We start from the raw sequence: 20,235 nt of genomic DNA, 5'->3' as shown, positions 1-20,235 counted from the left end.
GTTGAAAAATTCATTAACTATATACTTGCATGTTTTATAAACAATAATAATTCTTTCAACATTTGAGAGAATTATTTATGCATATTTGTAACAGTAAATTGAATATATAGTAACTTAAAATTAGAAGAATTTTATCAACAAACCTGTCCACCATTAGCGTAGTTCAATATAGTGAAATTTGCAATTTAACCTGTGCGGGACGTCCTCAAGGGGCCGGGGCAACTTTTCCCGTTTAGCCTACATTCATTTAAAAATTCATATAAAGCCATTAATGTAGTTCAATATTCTGAAATTTACACTTTATTATCATTAATATTCTACTAATGTTTTATTTTTATATGACGCTGTGGCCTAAGGCTTTAGGTAATTAAACGAATACTACGAAATAGTTTATAAATGATAATAAAACGTTTTGTGAAATTTTGATAATAAACTAACCAAGAAAAAAAATTAAAATCCGAACAACTATTTCTATTTGAAATAGTAGCTTTAAACAACGCAATTTCGAATAAGGATGGAATCATCTTGCAATGCAAAAATTTGCTTTCCTTACAAATATAATTTTTTTCTTATTACTTTTTAATTAATTATATTTTTTAAAATTAATGAAAAAATTATTATTACAAAATTATTTTTAAACAAATGACATCCAGAATATAGGAGGTTGCTGCAATCTGGGAAATATGGTCCAAATAGTTTGGTCAGAAAAGTGCTCCTAAGTTTAGAACCCGTGACGTTGATTTTAATTTTTGGGTATTTCTCTATATCTCGAGAACTTCTTAAGCGAATTGAAAAGTTTTTGCACACAATTATAAAATTCGTTGATAAATCCAAAGATAATTCCATGCCAAAAATAACTTTTAGTAAATATTTATAATTTTTTATTCAATAATGGTTGAAAAAATTTTGAATTGCAAAGTATGCAAGTTTTGACACCATTTTAAATTATGTAATTTTACATGGAAAAATACAAAATCTGAGAGAAATCGGTCGAATAGTTCCTGAGTAAATGAATTTCGAAAAAGTCAGATACTTAAAATTAGATTTCTCAGGAACTATTTTTTCAGTCTGATTTTTGTGACTTAAAATATCGTCTGCACTAATTAAGATACTTGAAGTCTCACCCTCAAACATGAATATCCGTTCAATAGATCAAAAATTATTCAGGGTGGTCAGATTTTTTCTTCTTTTTTTTTTTTTCGGTGCAGTGTACATCTTTTTTTCAATAAATTATGCTAGACGTCATTAACTAGCCCTACATTTTTTTTGCCTTAAAAAAAATTAAAATCAGATTTTAGTATCTTGCGCTATCTTTCATATCCCCCCCCCTTGTATGTAACAAGGGGGTGGAAGGGTATGAGCAAAGTCATAAGTCCTCCCTTACGTGCTTTCGTAATATTTGAACTGTGGCAAATTAAATATTTTGTTAATCTTTGTTGAAATCTTTGTTTTGTCTTCGTAAATAGATAGATTTTATCGAAACCGAATAAAATTATCCTCACGACTAATCGTACACACGACGCATCGACGCGATGCACCCCAATAAATACGCTAATTTAGGTTGACTCTCTTCTAAAAAAAGCTGATGAAAGTTACCAATGAAGATAAATAAATGATATCCACTTTTTTACCTTGAAAATATATGATGTTGCGTAATCACCACTCTAAATGTGTATTCTTTGATTTATTTTCAATAATAAATTCTAAATTATATGCTTGACAGGTTTTTGTAAATAATTATTCAAAGGGAAGAGTAAATCAAAAGATTTATCGAAATATGACCAATTATTATTGAGGAAGGTAATTAAAAGTATCAAAGCCAGCTGGATTGCTAGAAAATTGCATGGCGTTTCTGATATCTATTCACGTCTTTCCTAATAGCCCTTTCCATTTTACAACTAAACTCGCCTTTCTCAGTAGTGATTTGTCTACTCCTTAAAATTAATTTGCATGATGCAAACATTTAAAAAATTAATTCGCATTTTTTGTTCTATGAATGATATAGACTTTATTTTTGGCATTAAGAAAAACAATAACAAAACTATTTAACAAAAGCAAACAATAATTCATTTACACTAATATGATTTTTCAGAATCAATTGACTGGCATGATCTTCATAACATAGAATAAAAGAAAATAAAAATAATTTTTTATTTTTACGTATTTCTGTTCAAAGACCTTTGAACAGTATGCCACAGCCACAGAGCGAAAGTTTGAGAAAATTTCACAAAGGGGAACAATACTTTCAACGAAGTGATACCAGGTCGCTGACGACATACAGGACAGGATAAGTTCTGCCTGAACCAAGTCGTAATGCATGTCCTGTGGAAGCTGTGACCACATGTCAATAATTGAGAATTTTGAGCCGCCAATATTATGTCCAGGCAAATGGGACACTCGTCAGTCCTTGAGGTCAAGAGATCGGTCACTCGGATTGCTGGACATTTCTTTCTGTTTCGACGACTTCTTTTCACGATGTTGCTGACCCGGGGGTTTCTTTTCTTCTTTCTAGGTCTCAAGTTATAGTGATTCCTGTTTCGCAGAAAATATCTGTTGGTTTCCATGGTTTGAATACCAATGATCTGAAACAGAATAGCAAAGAAAAATAACGGTACTATGGAATAAGAACTAATGTTACTTATTCATTTAAATTGTATATCATTGCAGACAGAGTTGCAAAATGTTAGAAATCAAGGTATTTATGGTTATGGAATATAAACTGTGGTTATGAGGAAATGTTTTAGTAACTGATGCAAGATGTTAGATATTAGAAATTTTATTGACGATGTTTGTTAATAAACAAAAAATGAATATATCATGCATACCAGAGAAGCAAGCAAAAAAAAAAAGTGATTTCTAAGATGAAATGAGTTTTTGATAAAGTGTGTAATGATTTCATAATAATCGAAGTGGAAGGGGAGAGCGAGGCTAGGGAGCAGAGTTTGCTGGTCTATTGATTTCATATGCTGGCCAATCCATTCATCAAAAGGAATTTTTCTTTTTTAATAACAGTCATTGAACAGCTGACAAAATTTTGAGATTTTGGCTACTAAAGTTCAACTCCGCAGCCGTGTAATTTTGAACCCAATCCAGAAGACAAGGGAACTCCTGGATCCTTATCCACGAATCGAATTAACCTGCATTTGCACTACATGAAGATAAAAACCACTAAACTTCCCCCGGTCAGCCTGACAGCAAAGGGACTCTAACCCATGATCCGTCTACAACTGAGGATATTTTACGTTAGTATAGTGGCCGGTGCGAGCAGGGAGCGGAATTCGTATCGACCAGCCAACACTGGGATTCGAACCCGGTTTACCTCATTGGAAGGCGGATGCTCTATCCCCTAAGCCACCACGGCTTTCAGAAAGAATATTGTCACATGGATAGTTGACTGAATGTGAACAATAACAAGATTCCTAATACGGGACGAAATTTAGAAAACCGGTGTATCTCTTCGCTTATATTTACTTACGAAGCGATGTGTAAACATTCTTTACACACATTCTTTACATATTATCTTAATTTTCTAGGAAGTTTTATTCCTGTGACTTTTGTTCTAATTTAGTCGAAATTTTACCAATCAGACGAGTTCTCTGCAATTGATAAATTCTAACAAGTCGTGAGCATAAAACAAGTATAAGAAAATTAACACAACATAAATAAAGTGTAAGGTTTGCCATATTTTGAGTGATATCCCTTATTTGGCTATAATTCTGCAAAATATTGCCATTTGTAATTTATTGTAACATCATACCATACTAGCTGAGACTTCTTAATTTATTTGTTACTTGTTTCGTTGAAAGGTAAGTTGAAAGAACGCGTAATATTGAATGGCGTGCTTTTCCGAGCTTATAAGCTTGCCTTTAGGTATAGATAGTTTTATGCCTATAGGCATGAAAATCAGTCGGTAGTAGTAACCGGGAAGTTTAACAACGAATTTTAACCCATCTGTGCTTAGCTTTACACGGTCAATCATCCATAGATGAGCACGATAGGGTTTGGTACGATATAATTAAGTGAATTCATATCCCTTGCTGTAACGTAATATAGGACGATAGTTCTGAGAATTTCTTTCTCATATGACTGAACCATAAGATCCCATTCCCGATAATGTAGATAGGAGAAATGATCCTGTCCATCACTCCGCCTCTGCTGAAGGGGTCGTTCATTTTCATGCCCAAATTATTCAGAGTTCTTTACAGATGTTTATCCCATTATTGTTAGATTATATGTGGAAGAGCGGAACTTGTCCATGAAGAGCACTCATCACATCTCCATATGAGATGCTTCTGATCTTCTCAAATTCTGCGGGTAGCATAAGTAATTCTATGTACGATAATTTTCACTGCAAGATATATAATCTTGCAGTGAAGAATTATCTGGGCTTTAGGACCGGCGAATAACTTAAACATTTTAAAAGCTATTAAACTTTCTTAAAAATCACCGATTTGGTGACATTTTTCCACCTAGAGGAAAATTATCAAAATCACGGCCTTATTCTCAGTTTTTGAAAATTTTTATGAGCCCAAGTAATGCAGCTTTGGAGAAAGTTTTCAAATATTAAAAAATTGGACTACAAACGCTTTTTATTTTCACAAAACTGTGGCTTTTCTCCATATTCACGTTTTCCACCATTTTCAGAATAAGCATAGACAGCGCTGGTTTTAGATAGGCTAAACTTGACCTAACAGTTAATAAATAAAATTTAAAAATTATTTTTTCTTCATGGACTTATCTTTGAATAATTACATTTTATAATTGTGCGCAAAAATTCTTCAATTCTCTTAAAAAGTTCTCCAGTTGTAGCGAAACACGCAAAATGTAAAATTAGCATTAAGGGTCCAAACTATGGACCCTTTAATGTTAACCATCATTCTCCTGACCAATCTGCGGGAACCATATTTTCCAGATTATTGCTGCCTGCTACATTTTTCGCTGGTCAGAAATCTGAATCCGTTAAAAAAAGATGTGTTTATTGAGAAAAAGTACGTTTTTGTGGTTGATTTCGCAGCTTAAAGTATCGTTTGTACTTATTAATCATTATATTTGAGGTCACCACTCGAACCATTAAGAGTAAGTTCTAGAACTTGAAGATCCGATCATTAAATCAAAAGTTATTCAGGGTGGTCCACTTTTTTGGCACGCTGTACATTCCTATACAACTGAGGAGAGGAAAGCGGGGGGGGGGGAGTATTCGAGCGCTGTCATAGTGAATAAAGTGGTAGATATTTAAAAACCAAAGCTTTCAGAGTTTTTGGCAATTTTGTCAACATTTTAATTTGTGTGAATTACTTCGTGTGAATCTGCGTGAGTATGAGGCTGTGTGTTTATAGGGTACAGCTAGAAATATTACTTTTTGCTAATAAATATTGATGAACTGAAAGAAAAAATCTTTTTTTCATGTTAAAATTTAGAGAAAACATGGAAAATAATAAAGATTAATGATAAGAGAAGAAGAAGAAATTATTAAAATAAAATATTTAAACAATTTCTTATTTATTGAAAAAAAAAACTTACTAAAAAACCGGAAAGCAAAATAAAGAAAATATATAATTTCTTCATCAGCTCTCACGATTATATTCGCAAAAAGTTAGTAATATTGTTTCAATATAGCCAAAGCAAAATATATCAATACCAAAGTGTGAGGAGCTCTCAAAAAAATTGAAACGAAAATAGAACACATTTTTCTAATAAATAAAAAATTGTTTTAATATTTTTTATAATATTTTATTTTAATAATATTTTCTCTTTTCTTTTCCTTAATCTTTATTTTTTTTACATGTTTTCTCCAAATTTTAACTTATTTTATGAGCTTAAGCGCAGTTAATAAAACTTATTAAGTTTTTTTAATTTTTCTCCTTTTTTCTCTCTTTTATTTTTATCCCTTTTGTGCTATATATTCTCAGTAGTGATTAGTCATACTTCTATTCATTTTTTCCTACGTCTAAATTTTAATCAGCGATATCTAATGTACAAAGCTTTAAATGTATTTACTTTTATGACCGCTGTTGAACAGCCGATCCAATTTTGGTTTTACGATTACCAATGTTCAACTCCATAGCCTTGTCATTTTGAATCCAATCCAGAAGACAAAGGAACTCTTGGATCAAGCATTGGGAGACTTTTGATGGAACAAAACCCGCATTTGCGTTACGTGGAGTGGAAAACTACGATAACCACCCACAGTTGGACTGACAACAAGGGGACTCAAACCGATGATCTGTCCTACCACTGAGGATAATTGAAGTTAGCACCGTGGTCGGAACGAGACGGGTGCGGAATTCGTATCGAATGTTATTCGAACCCTATTCACCTCATTGGAAAGCGAACACTCTTTCCCCTGAGCCATCACGGCTCTTTACCTTATTTCTGACAAGGATTCTAAAATATATTAAGAGCGCTGCAATTAATAAGAAATACAGGAACCGGGATTACCTATGGTATGGAGCACTTACCTGCCAAGAAATGACACAGGTTCAAATCAAATTCTTATACAGAGCCGCGATGGTTTAGGGAATAGAGCGGTCGCCTTCTGATAAGGCGAACCGGGTTCGTATCCCAGTCGATACGAATTCCGCACCCGGTTTGCACCGACCACAGTGCTGACGTAAAATATCCTCAGTGGTAGACGGATCATGGGTTAGAGTCCCCTTGTCGTCAGGCTAACCATGGGAGGTTCTCGTGGTCTTCCTCTCCATGCAACGCAAATGCGGGTTAGCTCCATCTAAAAATCCTCCACGAATGCAAATTTCTCCCAATACTCGATCCAGGAGTTCCCTTGTCTTCTGGATTGGGTTCAAAATAGCAAGGCTAAGGAGTTCAACATTAGTAGTCGTAAACCCATAAGAAAGTAGGTCGGCTGTTCAACGACGGTTATAAAATAAAATTATAAAATTCTTATACATATACAAGGTAATTCAAAATGAATATAGCGATTACAAACGGGTATAAGTATTGAAAGAAAAAGACTTTATCGATAAAATTTACACTGAGTCACGTTCAGGTACAATTAAAGTGGAAGGCTTCTCCGTACCGCATATTCGACAGCTGTGCATGCAGGGCCTGATTATCACCTAGGCCCAATAGGCACGGGCCTAGGGCCCATACTTTCTTAAGGCCTCAAAAATTAGTAAAAAGTTCACAATATTACTATCTTTTTAAATACTGAAAAAAAAAACCCAGTTTTTCTCAAAAAATGCCTCTTTTTAATTTCAAATTTTCTTTATACTGTGATAAACCAAACTCGTGTAAACATTGCACTAATCAAATTCGAAAGTACAGCTGATGTTGAATTGGTGCAATTTTTACATCAACGGCTAAATTGAATGCACTGAATATGAATTTTAATTCTTTTAAAAGTGTTATATTTATATGAATTATTATTTAAACGTGTTTTTAATTTTCTATGAGTAGCTATAATTTTTCCTCTTTTGGATATTTTTTAGTAAAAATTATAATTAATAACTTTAATATCTTAGCATACATGATGAACTTATCCTTAAATCTAATAAAAAGTCGGCTAGCTTTGTGTTGGTTTAAGTACTAAAAAAAGAAAAATAATAATAATTACAACTTACAATAAAAAATAATTCAGCTGATCAGTGACTTTTAGCAAAAATCACTGATTTCAATTGTTTGTGGTCACCAAACTATTTTTATTTTTACACAAGATTGCTTTGTTGTTTTATGTTTTGCGTTAATACATAAAACTTTATCTTAGAAAAATTATCTTCAATAGTCTGCTTTCAAAATTTCTTAGAATGTTTCTCTTGAATCATGCAGTTCAATAGATTCTTTTTCATTATTAGGACTACTCTTCAGTAATTTAATTTCGAAGTATTTTGTAAGGGGCCCGGAAAATTTGGTGGGCCTTGGGTCTGAATTTGTCTTGATCGGTCCATGTGTGCATGTTAACCTTACCACTTATGTGGAACTTTGCTTCATCGCTAAAAATGAGACGATTGGCCATTGTTTCATCCTCCATGCTTCTCAGATTAAACGTAGCGTAATTCATACGGTTGCCGAAGTCTTCCTGCTTCAATTGCTGCACACGTTGAATTCTGTACGGTCTCAGTTGCAGCCTCTGTCTGAGAACACGCCATATCGTTGTTTGTGGCTACTTCCTTTTTACGTCGATTTTCGTGGGCTTCGTTAATATGTGAGGCGAATTCTTTCAACGTTTTCCGCTGAAACACGTGGCCTTCCGCTACTTTTCCCTTTGCACAAACATCCTATGCCATCTGCTTACGTTGTTCCCATTTGGAGGTTCTTGATTGTAAAGCTGACGAAATCTTCTCTCCACTGTGATAACAGGATGACAATTGCTAAATTCTAACACGCAGAATGCTTTCTGCACGGGACTCGCCATTTTCACTAATGAACTAGCGCATGAGCAGGATTCCGCTTCACTGCGCCTTACGTAAAGAAATTTTGAAGTTCCATCTGCATTCCATGATAATTTAATCGATAATTTCTTTTCATTAAATAGTTATAGCTGTTTGTAATCGCTATATTCGTTTTAAATTGCAATGTACGACTATACTCACGGCTAGCACCAACCATAGCGCGGCCTAAAAAAAAAAAAAAAAAAAAACACGCTTGTTAACGGATAATAGGTTAGGGGTAATAGCCCTTACAATAAGCTAATTGTGGGAGGTTTTGGTGTTTTTTCCTTCCATGTAATGCAAATGCAAGTCTTCAATTCGAAAAGTCTTCCACGAGTACAAGGCTGTCCAACTGCTTGAACCAGGTGTTCCTTTTCTTAGGTTGATTTTAAAATTGTAAGACTATGGATCAAATACGCCGAAATACAAGAATATAACATAATGTAAAACACATAAATGCACATGTATACATAACAATAAGCTATGAATCACCACGCAATAATAAATCTCATAGTTATTTAAATGGTAATAATTCGCAAAGAGGAGCCATAACCTATTCTCACAGTATCTACCATTTTAAACACTTATTTTATAGCATGTTAAGTTCCTATCAACACAGTATCTGCTATATATAACCACAATGCCAAGAGTTCTTCCTATAACTTCAATTAATTAAACATCGATTTCAATAATATTTTGGCACTTTTTTTATGGCCCCTCAAAAAGGAATAGTACCAAATAATTAATTTAAAAACTGCAGTCAATGAATTATTATAAATTATGCTTCTTTGCATAAACAAGTAAAGAAATTTCGTTGATAACCATCGTGATAACTATTTAATATTTTTTCATCCATTACCTTAATACTCTTTTTGGAACATAATTTATACATAATGACTACTATTTGTCATACATTTAGTGGAAAAAATAATGCGTTTATATGCTATCTATCCTTCATATAAAAATAACAATAATAATTAAGATGAAAAATTTATAAGTAAAATTAACTTACATTTAAATAGTGCTTTTCTAAAGACTAAGTTTTTCAAACTATTAACATATGCTTGAAGTTTTTCAGATTTTAAATTTCGTTTGCCAAATCGATTTGTTGCCATTGTCAGCTTAAAAACCATTTTACTAATAAACTACAAAACTGAAAAATCGTACTTATTTTTAACCAGACGACAAATTTTATTAATAACTTTTATTAGTTCGCAACGCTTAACTACTCCCTCTAGCGTATAGGTTATTTTCAGGCTTTTATTGAAGTTATACTTCTTATGCAACTTCCAACAAGGTTGCGTTAATAGTTTAACGATACATTTTTATTGGCCGGGAAATCACGTGGTAGGATTCAGTTTTCCCTCATTCATTTCGATATTGTTTTGGTTCTCACTAGCATAAAAATAATAAAAATCATAAAAGTATTGTTTTTCTTTAAATATTTTTTTAGTTTGTTTTGATACACATATAATTTAATAGGGTAGCATTTTTTATTTTCAAATTTAGTGGATAAAAATTGTAAAAAATGAGTGAAAACAATCACACGGACAATGCGACGGATTTAAGGTTATGTCAAGGTACGTCTCTTGTGAATATCAATTGATTGTTAGGTTCTGAAATTACATTATGACGCATTCACATACATTATTAGGGTAGACTATACTTGAGGGTGCCCCTTGATTCTCGCCAAGTTGTGATTGCGGTTGATCGCCAAGTTGGGCGATGTTGAAACCCAATCGTGATTCTCATTGGTTTAGATTTTAACGTTATTTTTAAATGTTCAACGGTACATGTAATTTCAGAGGTCCGTTAGTTCTACGTTGGATACCGGCTGGTAAGATTACTTTTGAATCTGGTCTATAAGATCGAAGGTATGTGGGCAGTCATAAAAAAGGATTTAAGAAAAAAATGTCACCGCTAGTGCAGACGCCGTTTTCGATTCGTATTTCGTCTAATTTATTTGTCGATGGAGGTGCACAGATTCTATTCATGATAAGTTTAGACAGTATCTAACTGTTATTAGATAATTCTGTGCACCTAAATCTGAGAATATTCAAGCTTAATAAAGAAGTGAGTTGTTTTTTTCCTTTTCCTTCGGCTCCTACTCCATTAATTTTTGCTTCGATTCAAAATCCCTTTTATTGGGTTTATTAATTTTGCTTATATTGGGTTCATTGCAAGTTTTGCCGATGTTTTGTTGAAATTTTCCAATGTTTTATTGAAATATCATTATGTTTTGGCCGCCATTCCTGTTACCACGATGTCCCGCTCAAACAGGAATAACGCCAAACATAAGTCGCCAATTTCGCCAAGGGGCACCCTCAAGTATATTTTCCCCCATTATTAATACAAATACATTTTCCAGGGCGAGACGATGAGGCAACCACAAGCACTTCCACTGGTCCAAGAGGTCCACGAGGGAAAAATGAACAATATCACCGTGATTACAGAGCACGGAAGCGAGTGGAACAGGAAAAAGTGTCGTTGAATAGAACTAGTGATCCTTCTACGACTGCTGATTCTCCTACAATTAACGTCGCAGGTTGCGAAGTTTAACTTCTTCCGCGCGGAGGGACTCCATGCACCATTTTTTTAATTTTTTTTAAAGTTTTCATTTAGTTTTAAGTTTTATCAGAATCATTAGCAGAGTACGACGCCATATTTTAGAAGCAAATAAAAAGCAAAATTACAGATGTATGTAATACGGTAAAATATATTTTTTTTGTTTTCAATTCATTACAAATTGGAGTGAAATCAACATTGCTTATTTCATTCCAATGAATAAATGTGATTTCAGAACGTAAAGGACGGTAACAGTTATAGAATATTCTTCTCTATAGAATAGTATATATTTCTGTATCTATATAATTCGAAAAACAACAGAAAAGAATCATCCGAATTTCTTGAAATAGTATCATTTGTGTTGATAATTAATACATTTTTATCGTTTTCTTGAAAAGTATTTTTTCATTTTGAATGATAAATTTCAACTACACAACAACGCCTCCTATAGTACGTTGCGATCGCGAATATCATGATTTATTTACTAGATGCAATTCGCGATCGCAACGCTCGAGTACGCCATCTAGCGGGAGACTGAAAATATCGGACATTAGTTCCCACAAAACCATTGGCAACGACGGACGCCATTTCATTAGCAGCAAATAAGAAGCAAAATTTCCCTAAGGAAAAGGTAGAACTTCTTGAAAAAACTAATCAGAACATGCCAAACATTGAAGCAGAACACGCCAAGCATTTGAAGAACAATTTCTGGATAATTTTTACCTTTCTATTACCAACAACATAACTTCCAATTTCATGATAACTTGCTGTTACAGATTGTGTGCATTACGGTAAAATAATTTTTTCTGTCTTCAATTCATTACAAATTAAAGTGAAATCAGCATTGCTTTCGTCATTCCAATGAATAAATAAGAATTCAGAATATGCACAGAACTGTATAATATGTAGTTATAGAATATTGTTCTTCTTTATAGAACAGTATATATTTCTGTATCTATTATTCGTAAAACAACAATAAAGAATCATCCGAACTACTTGAAATAGATTCATTTGTGCTGATTATTAATAAATTTGAATCGTTTTCTTGGTAATTATTATTTTGTTTTGAAGGAATAATTTCAACTAGAATTCAGCTATTCTGTTTTTAGCTACATATTCAAATTCATATCAATTATAAAATTTTACTGTGTAGTATGTTATCTAAAAGTAATGAAGGGATAAACTATGCATATATTATTTGAGAATAAAGTTTTCAAACAAGGAACTTATCATTTTGGAATTCTCCGGGAATTATAAATCAGGTAAGTGCAATGATTTTTACAATAAAAAATTTGCTTGTAAATATTTTTTTTTTCATTTGATGTTGGTTCTCTACAGAATGGTTTTTTACGTCTGGTTAAGAACTATAAGAATAATAAAAAAAGAAACAATATGAAAGTTTTTATTTCAATGTAAAGAATTCTTAAAATCGTTTTTTTATCCTAAGAATTCTTTATTTTCCGTTTTTTAGTTTATAATTTTTTGATAAAAATTGTTCTCAAAATACTTTTTCTGAAAAATTAAATGGTATAACATTATGTGTTTATGTATACTTCTTGTATATTCCAATGTTTGAAGTAATATGATTCAGAAAAGTATGGAATAAAAATTCGGTACTTACTTATTAACGCTACCGCCGCTACAGATTTGGCGGTTTTTAAGTGCCGCCAATCTACACTTAAAATTTTTGCGACAATTCATGAAATAAAACACTTTATTTAAAATCAAAATAGTCAATCGGATTTCGGTGGAAAATGAGCCGATATAGAGTTTAGCATAGATTCAAAACAATCATATCGCCATATGAACTCTGATAAATAAGATTCCAAATGAAATAACATTTCCAAAACGTACGTTTACCAAGATAAAGTTTTATGTTGTGGGAATTGGTACATTTTCGTTTTTTCGGTAAAATATTTCCCTCCTGAAAAAATAAAATTGCTTCTTGTTTTGTTTTTGGCAAATCCCAAAGACGAATTTTCGTAGCACTAAAAATGGCGACAAAAAAGAATTGTTTTTTTTTGTTTTTGTTTCGTCAGCATTCTTTATTTTACGTTTCTTAGTTTCTAAATAATGATTTTTATTGAAACTTGAAATTTTTTGATAAAAATTGTTGTCAAAAAACTTTGCTTACAAAATTAAATTTCATAAAATTATGAGGCTTATGTATACTTTTTGTTCATTTTAATTTTTGAAGTAATATGATTCTTAAAACTATAGAATGTAAAGTTTAAATGGGCCTTTCATGTTATATCATTAAATTTAGTAATACTATTTCTCGGGAAATTAGGTTTTAACTCTTATAAGAAATATACATATTTTTTCTGTTAATGTACAAATATTTTTCCGATGCGTTTTGGATATTCCTTCTCTAATAAAAAGAGATACCATTTAGTTTTCGTTTGCAGAAGAAAGAATATCAAGCATTTTTCTTTTTTAAATTTAATTAGCCACAATAAAGAAGGAACGTTGCAATGCTACACGCTACGTTAACGACGTCTCCAGAGTAACTGAATGACGGTTCATATAGAAATCGCAGGTAAGCGGCTCACACAACAACGCCCCCTATAGTTCGTTGCGATCGCGAATTTTAAAGAAGCCTAGGCATAATTTGTGTAAAATAAGGACTAATACTAGTATTATTTTCAACAATATAGATATAGAAAACCTTAGTTTGACATTGTAATAAAAAATTCGATCATTTTATACCTTTAATAAGATATTTTTAATAAAATATAATGTCAACAACTTAAGGCAAATTAGGTCTTTAAACCTCAGTACAAGTTATTAAAAAAACTGCTAATACTTTTTTTTGAAAATTAATGCTAATTTTTTTAAAATTTTTATCTTAACTGGGTATAATATGAAAAAAACACAACTACTTCGATTTAGTAGAAACAACATATGACGCAATGCTAAACGAATGGAATTTAGTTGTTGTTTATTTAGTTATTGTTATTAGTAGTTGTTGTTATTTGTTTTAGTTGTTGTTGTTTATTTAGTTGAGTTTAGTTTCAATAACTTTTCTTTATAATGCAATAAAATCTGGCGAGCAGCTATTTAAACGATCGAACACTTCGTTTGTTTATTTGTGGCTTGAAGTTAGGCTCGCAGAAAATACCGTTCATGGGTTAAATTTAGTAGGAACAACACAACCTGTGACGTAGGCTATATTATACCCAACTGCAATGTAATATGACATAAACCACCTATCTTAACTTTTGCACGATTAAATTTGACTTCCTTTTTTTCAATTTTATATAGAAAGGGAATGGAAATGTCAGAAAAAAATTTACGCAAACGATAATAAAATGCTTACTTGTAGTGCGATATCGTTTTGAAAATGTTCTCCAAACTTAATTATAACAAAATAAACCAGTTAAAATTTTCTTTTGTTATTTATTGTTTATTTGAATTAAATATTGCTTATTGGATTACTATTAATTGTCTATTGAAATTGCATATTATCTGTTGGAATTACATTTTTTCGAAAATTAATGCTCATTTTTTTAAAAATTTTATTTTAACTGCCATGTAATATGACATAAACCACCAATCTTAACTTTTGCACCATTAAATTTGACTTATTTTTTTTTTCAAATTTATATAGAAAGCGGATGGAAATGTCAGAAGAAAATTCACGCAAACGATAATGAAACTCTTACTTATAGTATGATATCGTTTCGAAAATGTTCTTCAAGCTTAATTATAACAGAATAAACCTGTTAAAATTTTCTTTCGTTATTTATTGTATGTTCAATTTAGGCTTATAAACCTTTGGCAAATAGAAGGACAGATAGCACAATACAGAGAATTACAGCAGGAAGATACATCCAGGATAACAGCGGGATTCGGAAAAGCTACCTCCACGCTTTGCACAGCGTTTGTGGGCGATACTGATCGGCCAATTTTTCTTTTAAAAATTTAAAATGGAATCACAATTTGAGTATACCAATTTTATACATAAACTAGACATATTCGGCGAACTAAACACTTGTTATGAAACATTTCGAATAAATAATTTTTGAGTTCTTATTTAAAACTAATTTATACAATAAATTTATTGATACCATGTTCCTATCTCTCTCTCTCTCTCTCTCTCTCTCTATATATATATATATATATATATATATATATATATATATATATAAAGGAAAAAATATTAAAAGAAATTGAAATTATAGGGAAAAGAATATTTCAATGCAAAATAACTGTCGAACTCTGCATTTATGAATTATAGAACAAACTACGGATGAATGCATTTGTTTCCAGTTAAGTATGTTATAAATAACGCTGTTAAGGACTAACTAAAGGGATTCTATAATGTGTAGCAACAAATTCAATTTTAAAGAAAAGGATATTCATTCAGTTAATTGAAGTTTTTAAAAATGAATCCAAAAATATTTAGTTTCTTATAGAAATGTTGAAATTTCAAATAAATTTTGCAAATGAACTGAATAATAATACTGAATTACAGTATACTCTCGATATTTCAAAGTTAAGGGGCGTTAAAAAAAGATTGTTAAAAGATAGTTCGAGATAGCTAGTTTTCGAGATAACAAGGTCAGAACTAAAAAGTAGAAAAATATATTCTAAAATATGACTCAAAAAAGTAGAGTCATGAAACATACGAATAACTACTATTAAATATGAATTTAATGATAGTTGAATATAAGTCTAAATATAACAATAATCATTTTATTTTTAAAAGTAAACAAAAATAATTATGCATAAAAGAGAAAAGAATTGGTTTACAATAAACTGACTTTGTGATTTTTTCGAAAAAATTCGACATAACAAGGTTTTGAGAATAAACTCTACGACATAGGAATTCAAATTAACATTAAGCGGTCACCTTCAAATGAGTTGACCCAGGTTTGAATCCCAGCGATAGCTCACGATATCAATTCTACATCAGGATCACACCGACCACAGTACTGACGTAAGAAATCCCCGGTAGTGGTAGACGGATCATGGGTTAGAGTCCCCTTGCTGTCGGGCTAACCGTAAAAAAGTTTCCGCGGTTTTTATCTTCACGTAACGCAAATGCGGGTTAGTTCCATCACAAAGTTCTCCAAAAAGGCTAGTTTCTTCCGATGCTTAATCCAATAGCTCCTTTGTCTTCTGGGTTGAGCTCAAAATTACAAGACTACAGAGTTAAGCATTGGTGGTCGAAAACTCAAAATTGGATCAGATGTTCATTGCCTTTTTTATATATACACAAAAAAAAAGAACTTGAAGATCCGATCATCAAGCATTCTGAACGTATTTATATCTTTGTAATTACTACAGAGCTCAATAATTTCATTATTTCGCTCTGCAGAACTCAGAATAAAGTACATTATATAATTAGTTTGTACAGCATTTTTTTAAAAACTGCAGTTTTTGACTTATTTTTAAAATTATAAGCAGCATTTTTTATACTCTGTACATATTTATTATTTTTAATGGTGGAGGGTGGCAAAAATATTTTTACTTACACTTGAAAATTAGCTTGGAACGGCCTTACCCCGTGGTCTACAATTTCTATAGAAACAAATATGAAGACTGACTCACCTTAAGTAGCTCAGCAACATCACCAGGGGTAGTAAATCATATATTTTTTAAAAACCTTTTCACAACAGAAGTAGGACACTCACTTCGATTTCACTACTGCCGAGGACAGTTTTTGTGAACACTGAGGTTTATATGCAAACTCGGGGGCCGCACAAATTGCTGTTGTAATTAAAAAAAAATCAGGTGCGTACTTGAATGCAGCTATTTGACATTCTCGGCATTTAATTTTGTTTCTTTTTATGTCTAACATTGCCATTTTCAAATATATCAGGCTATCTGCAAAACTCCCAACACATTTCAGTCGATCGACACATAACTTATAATCCTATCAAAACCGTTTTTTTTTCTGCTTCGGCTAAATGAGATAAAAAAAACACCAATTTTTATAAATCTTGATAGTTTTATGGCAACCAATTCCTTTTTTTAAATTTCGACTTTAGCAAAAAAGAGCAAGTTTATGTTAAAAAAACAAAATTCTGGTGGGAAAAACAAATTGTCCTACTCCTCTTTAAGCATAAACGTGGATGAAGCGGGTTCGAATCCCGCTGTTACCTTAAATGTATCTTCTTGGCTGTCCTTCTCTGTATTGGGTTATCCGTTCTTCCATTTGACAAAGGTTTATAAGCCTAAATTGAGCACACAAGCTGCTTGCAAATGTACGTAATTCCGAGTCCCGCAGTGGACTGATCGTTAAGACACGGTTCCCAGCAGATCACCGAAGTCAAGCATCACTGGCTGTTGTCAGTGTGCGGGTGGGTGACCACTTGGATCACTCTGCGTAGGGACCGAGGGTGTGCGGTATTGGTCCTCGTTAAACTGTGCTACCGTAAAGTGCTCGACTTCGCGCGCAGGTCGTCGGGCTACCGAAGCGGGAGTGCCATCCCCTCCGCAGAGGATCAAAATTGTGATGGCATGTCTTCGGATCATCCTCCGGGATGTTTCCCAGACCGTCGCCAATAGCCCATTGTGCAGCTCTAGTGCGACGTAAATTAACAACAACATTTCAGTATGTTGTATCGGTTTAAATGAAAAAAAGAATTTAACGAAAAGGCCGCACTAAAATAATTGATCGTATAGTGTTGTACTAATAATGATACAACATAAAGGAATGCAATTCAAACGTGATTACAACTAATGAGAAAAGTTAAGCTGAAAAATAAGAGTATTTAGTTAAAAATAAAACAAAATCCGTTTAAGAAATAAATCATTAAGTTTATTCATTTTAGAAAAACAAAATCATCTTGATTATAAAACATTTAAATGAACTTCACAATTGCACATGGCTTTAATAGCAGTGTTTTAGAATACATGATTGGCACTAACTTTAGCTTAATATTAACAATTAAATTTTAGTTTCATTTATAGATTAAAATTAATTTAGCTGCAGCTAAAAAGAAAAATAAAAGAAAAATATAAACTTATCGGGACAGCATGCTTAATATCGGGTAGTCGCTAGCGACCACACCTCCAAGGATCGACGACTCCAGTAGATGCTAGAAAAGGGCAGAGTGAGAGAAAAAATGGTTTTTCTGCCTTAGTTTGCAGGCGGTGGCGCTGACAGCGGTCCTCTCCAATTGGTCCAGACAACAGGACTCAACCATCATCCTGGAGGGGTGAGCATTTGGTGTCGCCCTCTATTGATGATGAACCGAACTACTTAAGCTTGTATTATAATTACCTTGGTTATTTAAAAGTGCCAATAAATGTTAATAAATATAAAGTGCCAATAAAAGTTAATAATTAAGCATACAAAATATAAACTGGCCATATTACAAAAGTCTAACACCCATCCTAACATTCCATCCGGGCAAGGAAGAAAAAAAAATCGAAGATTTTTTTTTTTTTTTTAAAGAAACAAGCAACCAATTGCTTGACAAAATCCATTTACCATTTAATTTTTTGAAAAACTAAAATTCCAGACGGAAAGTAAGGGAACAAAACTTTGGTTGCAATAGAGTTTAGTAGGTTGAACACTCTCATAACAAAATTTCTTACCAAACTGCCTTTCAGCCACACTACAATTTTCTTCGGTTTCCAAAACCACATAGCCAACTGTTCCACAAACTAGTTTTTCCTAAACTGATGCTGTTTTTCAACTGTCAACCAACGGTAATGGCTTTAAAGTATGTGTTACACTGTAATGGTTATAGGTGTATGTGCCAGGTTGATGCGATTCATAAGGTTTGACTCGCAGGAACCAACCGCTGAGACTGGAATAATGGCAACTGGTCTGCTCATGCCTGTTGTGGTGATGGTCTCCACGTCTTTAACAACCTCAGAGACGGCAGAGGGCCCTTTCTGCCTGGCTACTGAAGAAGTTATTGGCTAGGATGTTACTGGCAGAAATGAAAGCAGGCTGTCCAAGCTTGGTAGGATCAGACTTACAACTCTGAACTTTTGTTGACATTCGGCAGCAATAAACCGGACTGACCACACACACCCTCACCGCACAGTTTCACAAGGTACTAAAACACTTGAAAGTTTTTCAACTTGAAAGTTCATATACACTAATCTCATCCTTCAAAAGTTTATAACAAGGAACACACATTTTGGCTGAACACTATACTTGTCACAATTCTCACTATACTTGGCAACACATTTAGAACACATTTCAAAAAAATTTAAAATTTTTCACTCAACCCAAAACTCCATCACAACCAAACACAGAAAAAAATGATAATACAGTACAGTTTGTAAACAAGGGAACAACCGCAACTGCTACCCCAACAATCAAACATTTGTACCAACAAAACATTTGTACTAATAACAAAAACATTTCGATTCAAGGAAAAACATTAAAAGGTTGTTTCTATATATAAACAAAAAAAATTTTTTTAGAACTTAATTTAATTTAGATTTTCCTTTAACATATATTATCAAATTTTCCTTTAAATTAAATAATTGAAATTATTAAAAACTTTATCTTCTAGGTCTTAGATTGTATCTTTGCTGTTGCTGCGGTCGAGGTGTTATTAAAAAATACCTTCTTTGTTTACGTGGAAATTGATTAGATTTTGGCAGTACATCGTCCCTCCCCAGGGAACTACCCGGAAGATTCAAATTTCCATCTAAAACGGAATAATTCTGAATATCATCGTGACGTTTTTCCACCCGTTTAACTCTATCTATATGGACTCTTTTAATGACTTTGTTATTACTTTTTAATTGAATTTCCACATTAACAGGGGATAAAATCTTTGTAATCACAAAAGGACCTTTATTTGGTTTCGATAATTTCTTAGATAAACCTGGCTTGTTTGTGGGCTCATGTAAAAATACTAAATCATTTACTTTTAATTCCTTATTTTTAGCAACTTGATTTCTATATCTTTCCTGATTTTGTGCTGCAGTTACTAAACTTTCACTTACAATTTTAAAAGAGTCTTTTAATCTTCGTGTTAAATCATGGGCATAGTCTTTGTACTCGGCATAAGAATGTCTAGGTTCTTCAGTTAAAATCTGGTGTGGCAATGTTATCTCACGACCATACAATAACCGAGATGGTGAAAAACCTGTTGTTACACGGTTAGCTGATCTATGAGCCATTAGGGCAAATTCTAAATGTCTATCCCAATCAGTCTGGGTTTCATTAACCAAATGACTCAGGGCATTTATAAGTGTACCATTTAACCTTTCAACAACACCATCACTTTGAGGATGATAGGGGCTTGTGGAATGCTTTTTAATTCCCAATTTAGAATAAACTGTTGAAATTGACTGTGATAAA

General features: G+C 32.6%; 2 protein-coding genes across 5 annotated transcripts in view; one reads left to right on the top strand and one right to left on the bottom strand.

Moving 5' to 3' along the window:
* Positions 1–20,235, top strand: part of LOC107447799 (uncharacterized) — a 61,142-nt gene that overhangs the window by 15,606 nt on the left and 25,301 nt on the right. The window lies entirely within an intron of this gene.
* Positions 1,982–16,824, bottom strand: LOC107447700 (uncharacterized). 4 transcript variants are annotated; one of them, XR_006226346.2, is made up of 2 exons: positions 16,509–16,648; positions 1,982–2,582 (listed from the first exon to the last, which is right to left on the bottom strand). XR_006226346.2 is itself a non-coding variant. In XM_087152438.1 (2 exons), exons 1-2 carry the CDS (start codon positions 16,727–16,729, stop codon positions 2,157–2,159), a joined length of 456 nt encoding a protein of 151 aa, XP_087008564.1. In that variant the 5' UTR covers positions 16,730–16,824; the 3' UTR covers positions 1,982–2,156. The 4 variants fall into 4 exon arrangements, 1 of the variants encoding a protein (XP_087008564.1); XR_015429449.1 differs by lacking the exon at positions 16,509–16,648 and adding an exon at positions 9,400–9,533; XM_087152438.1 differs by lacking the exon at positions 16,509–16,648 and adding an exon at positions 16,700–16,824.

Source organism: Parasteatoda tepidariorum, chromosome 9 (genome assembly GCF_982258835.1).
Source record: "Parasteatoda tepidariorum strain Cologne lab strain chromosome 9, Ptep-v5.0, whole genome shotgun sequence".
NCBI classification, from domain to species: Eukaryota; Metazoa; Arthropoda; class Arachnida; order Araneae; family Theridiidae; genus Parasteatoda; species Parasteatoda tepidariorum.
This window is presented reverse-complemented; position numbering and strand designations above follow the sequence as displayed.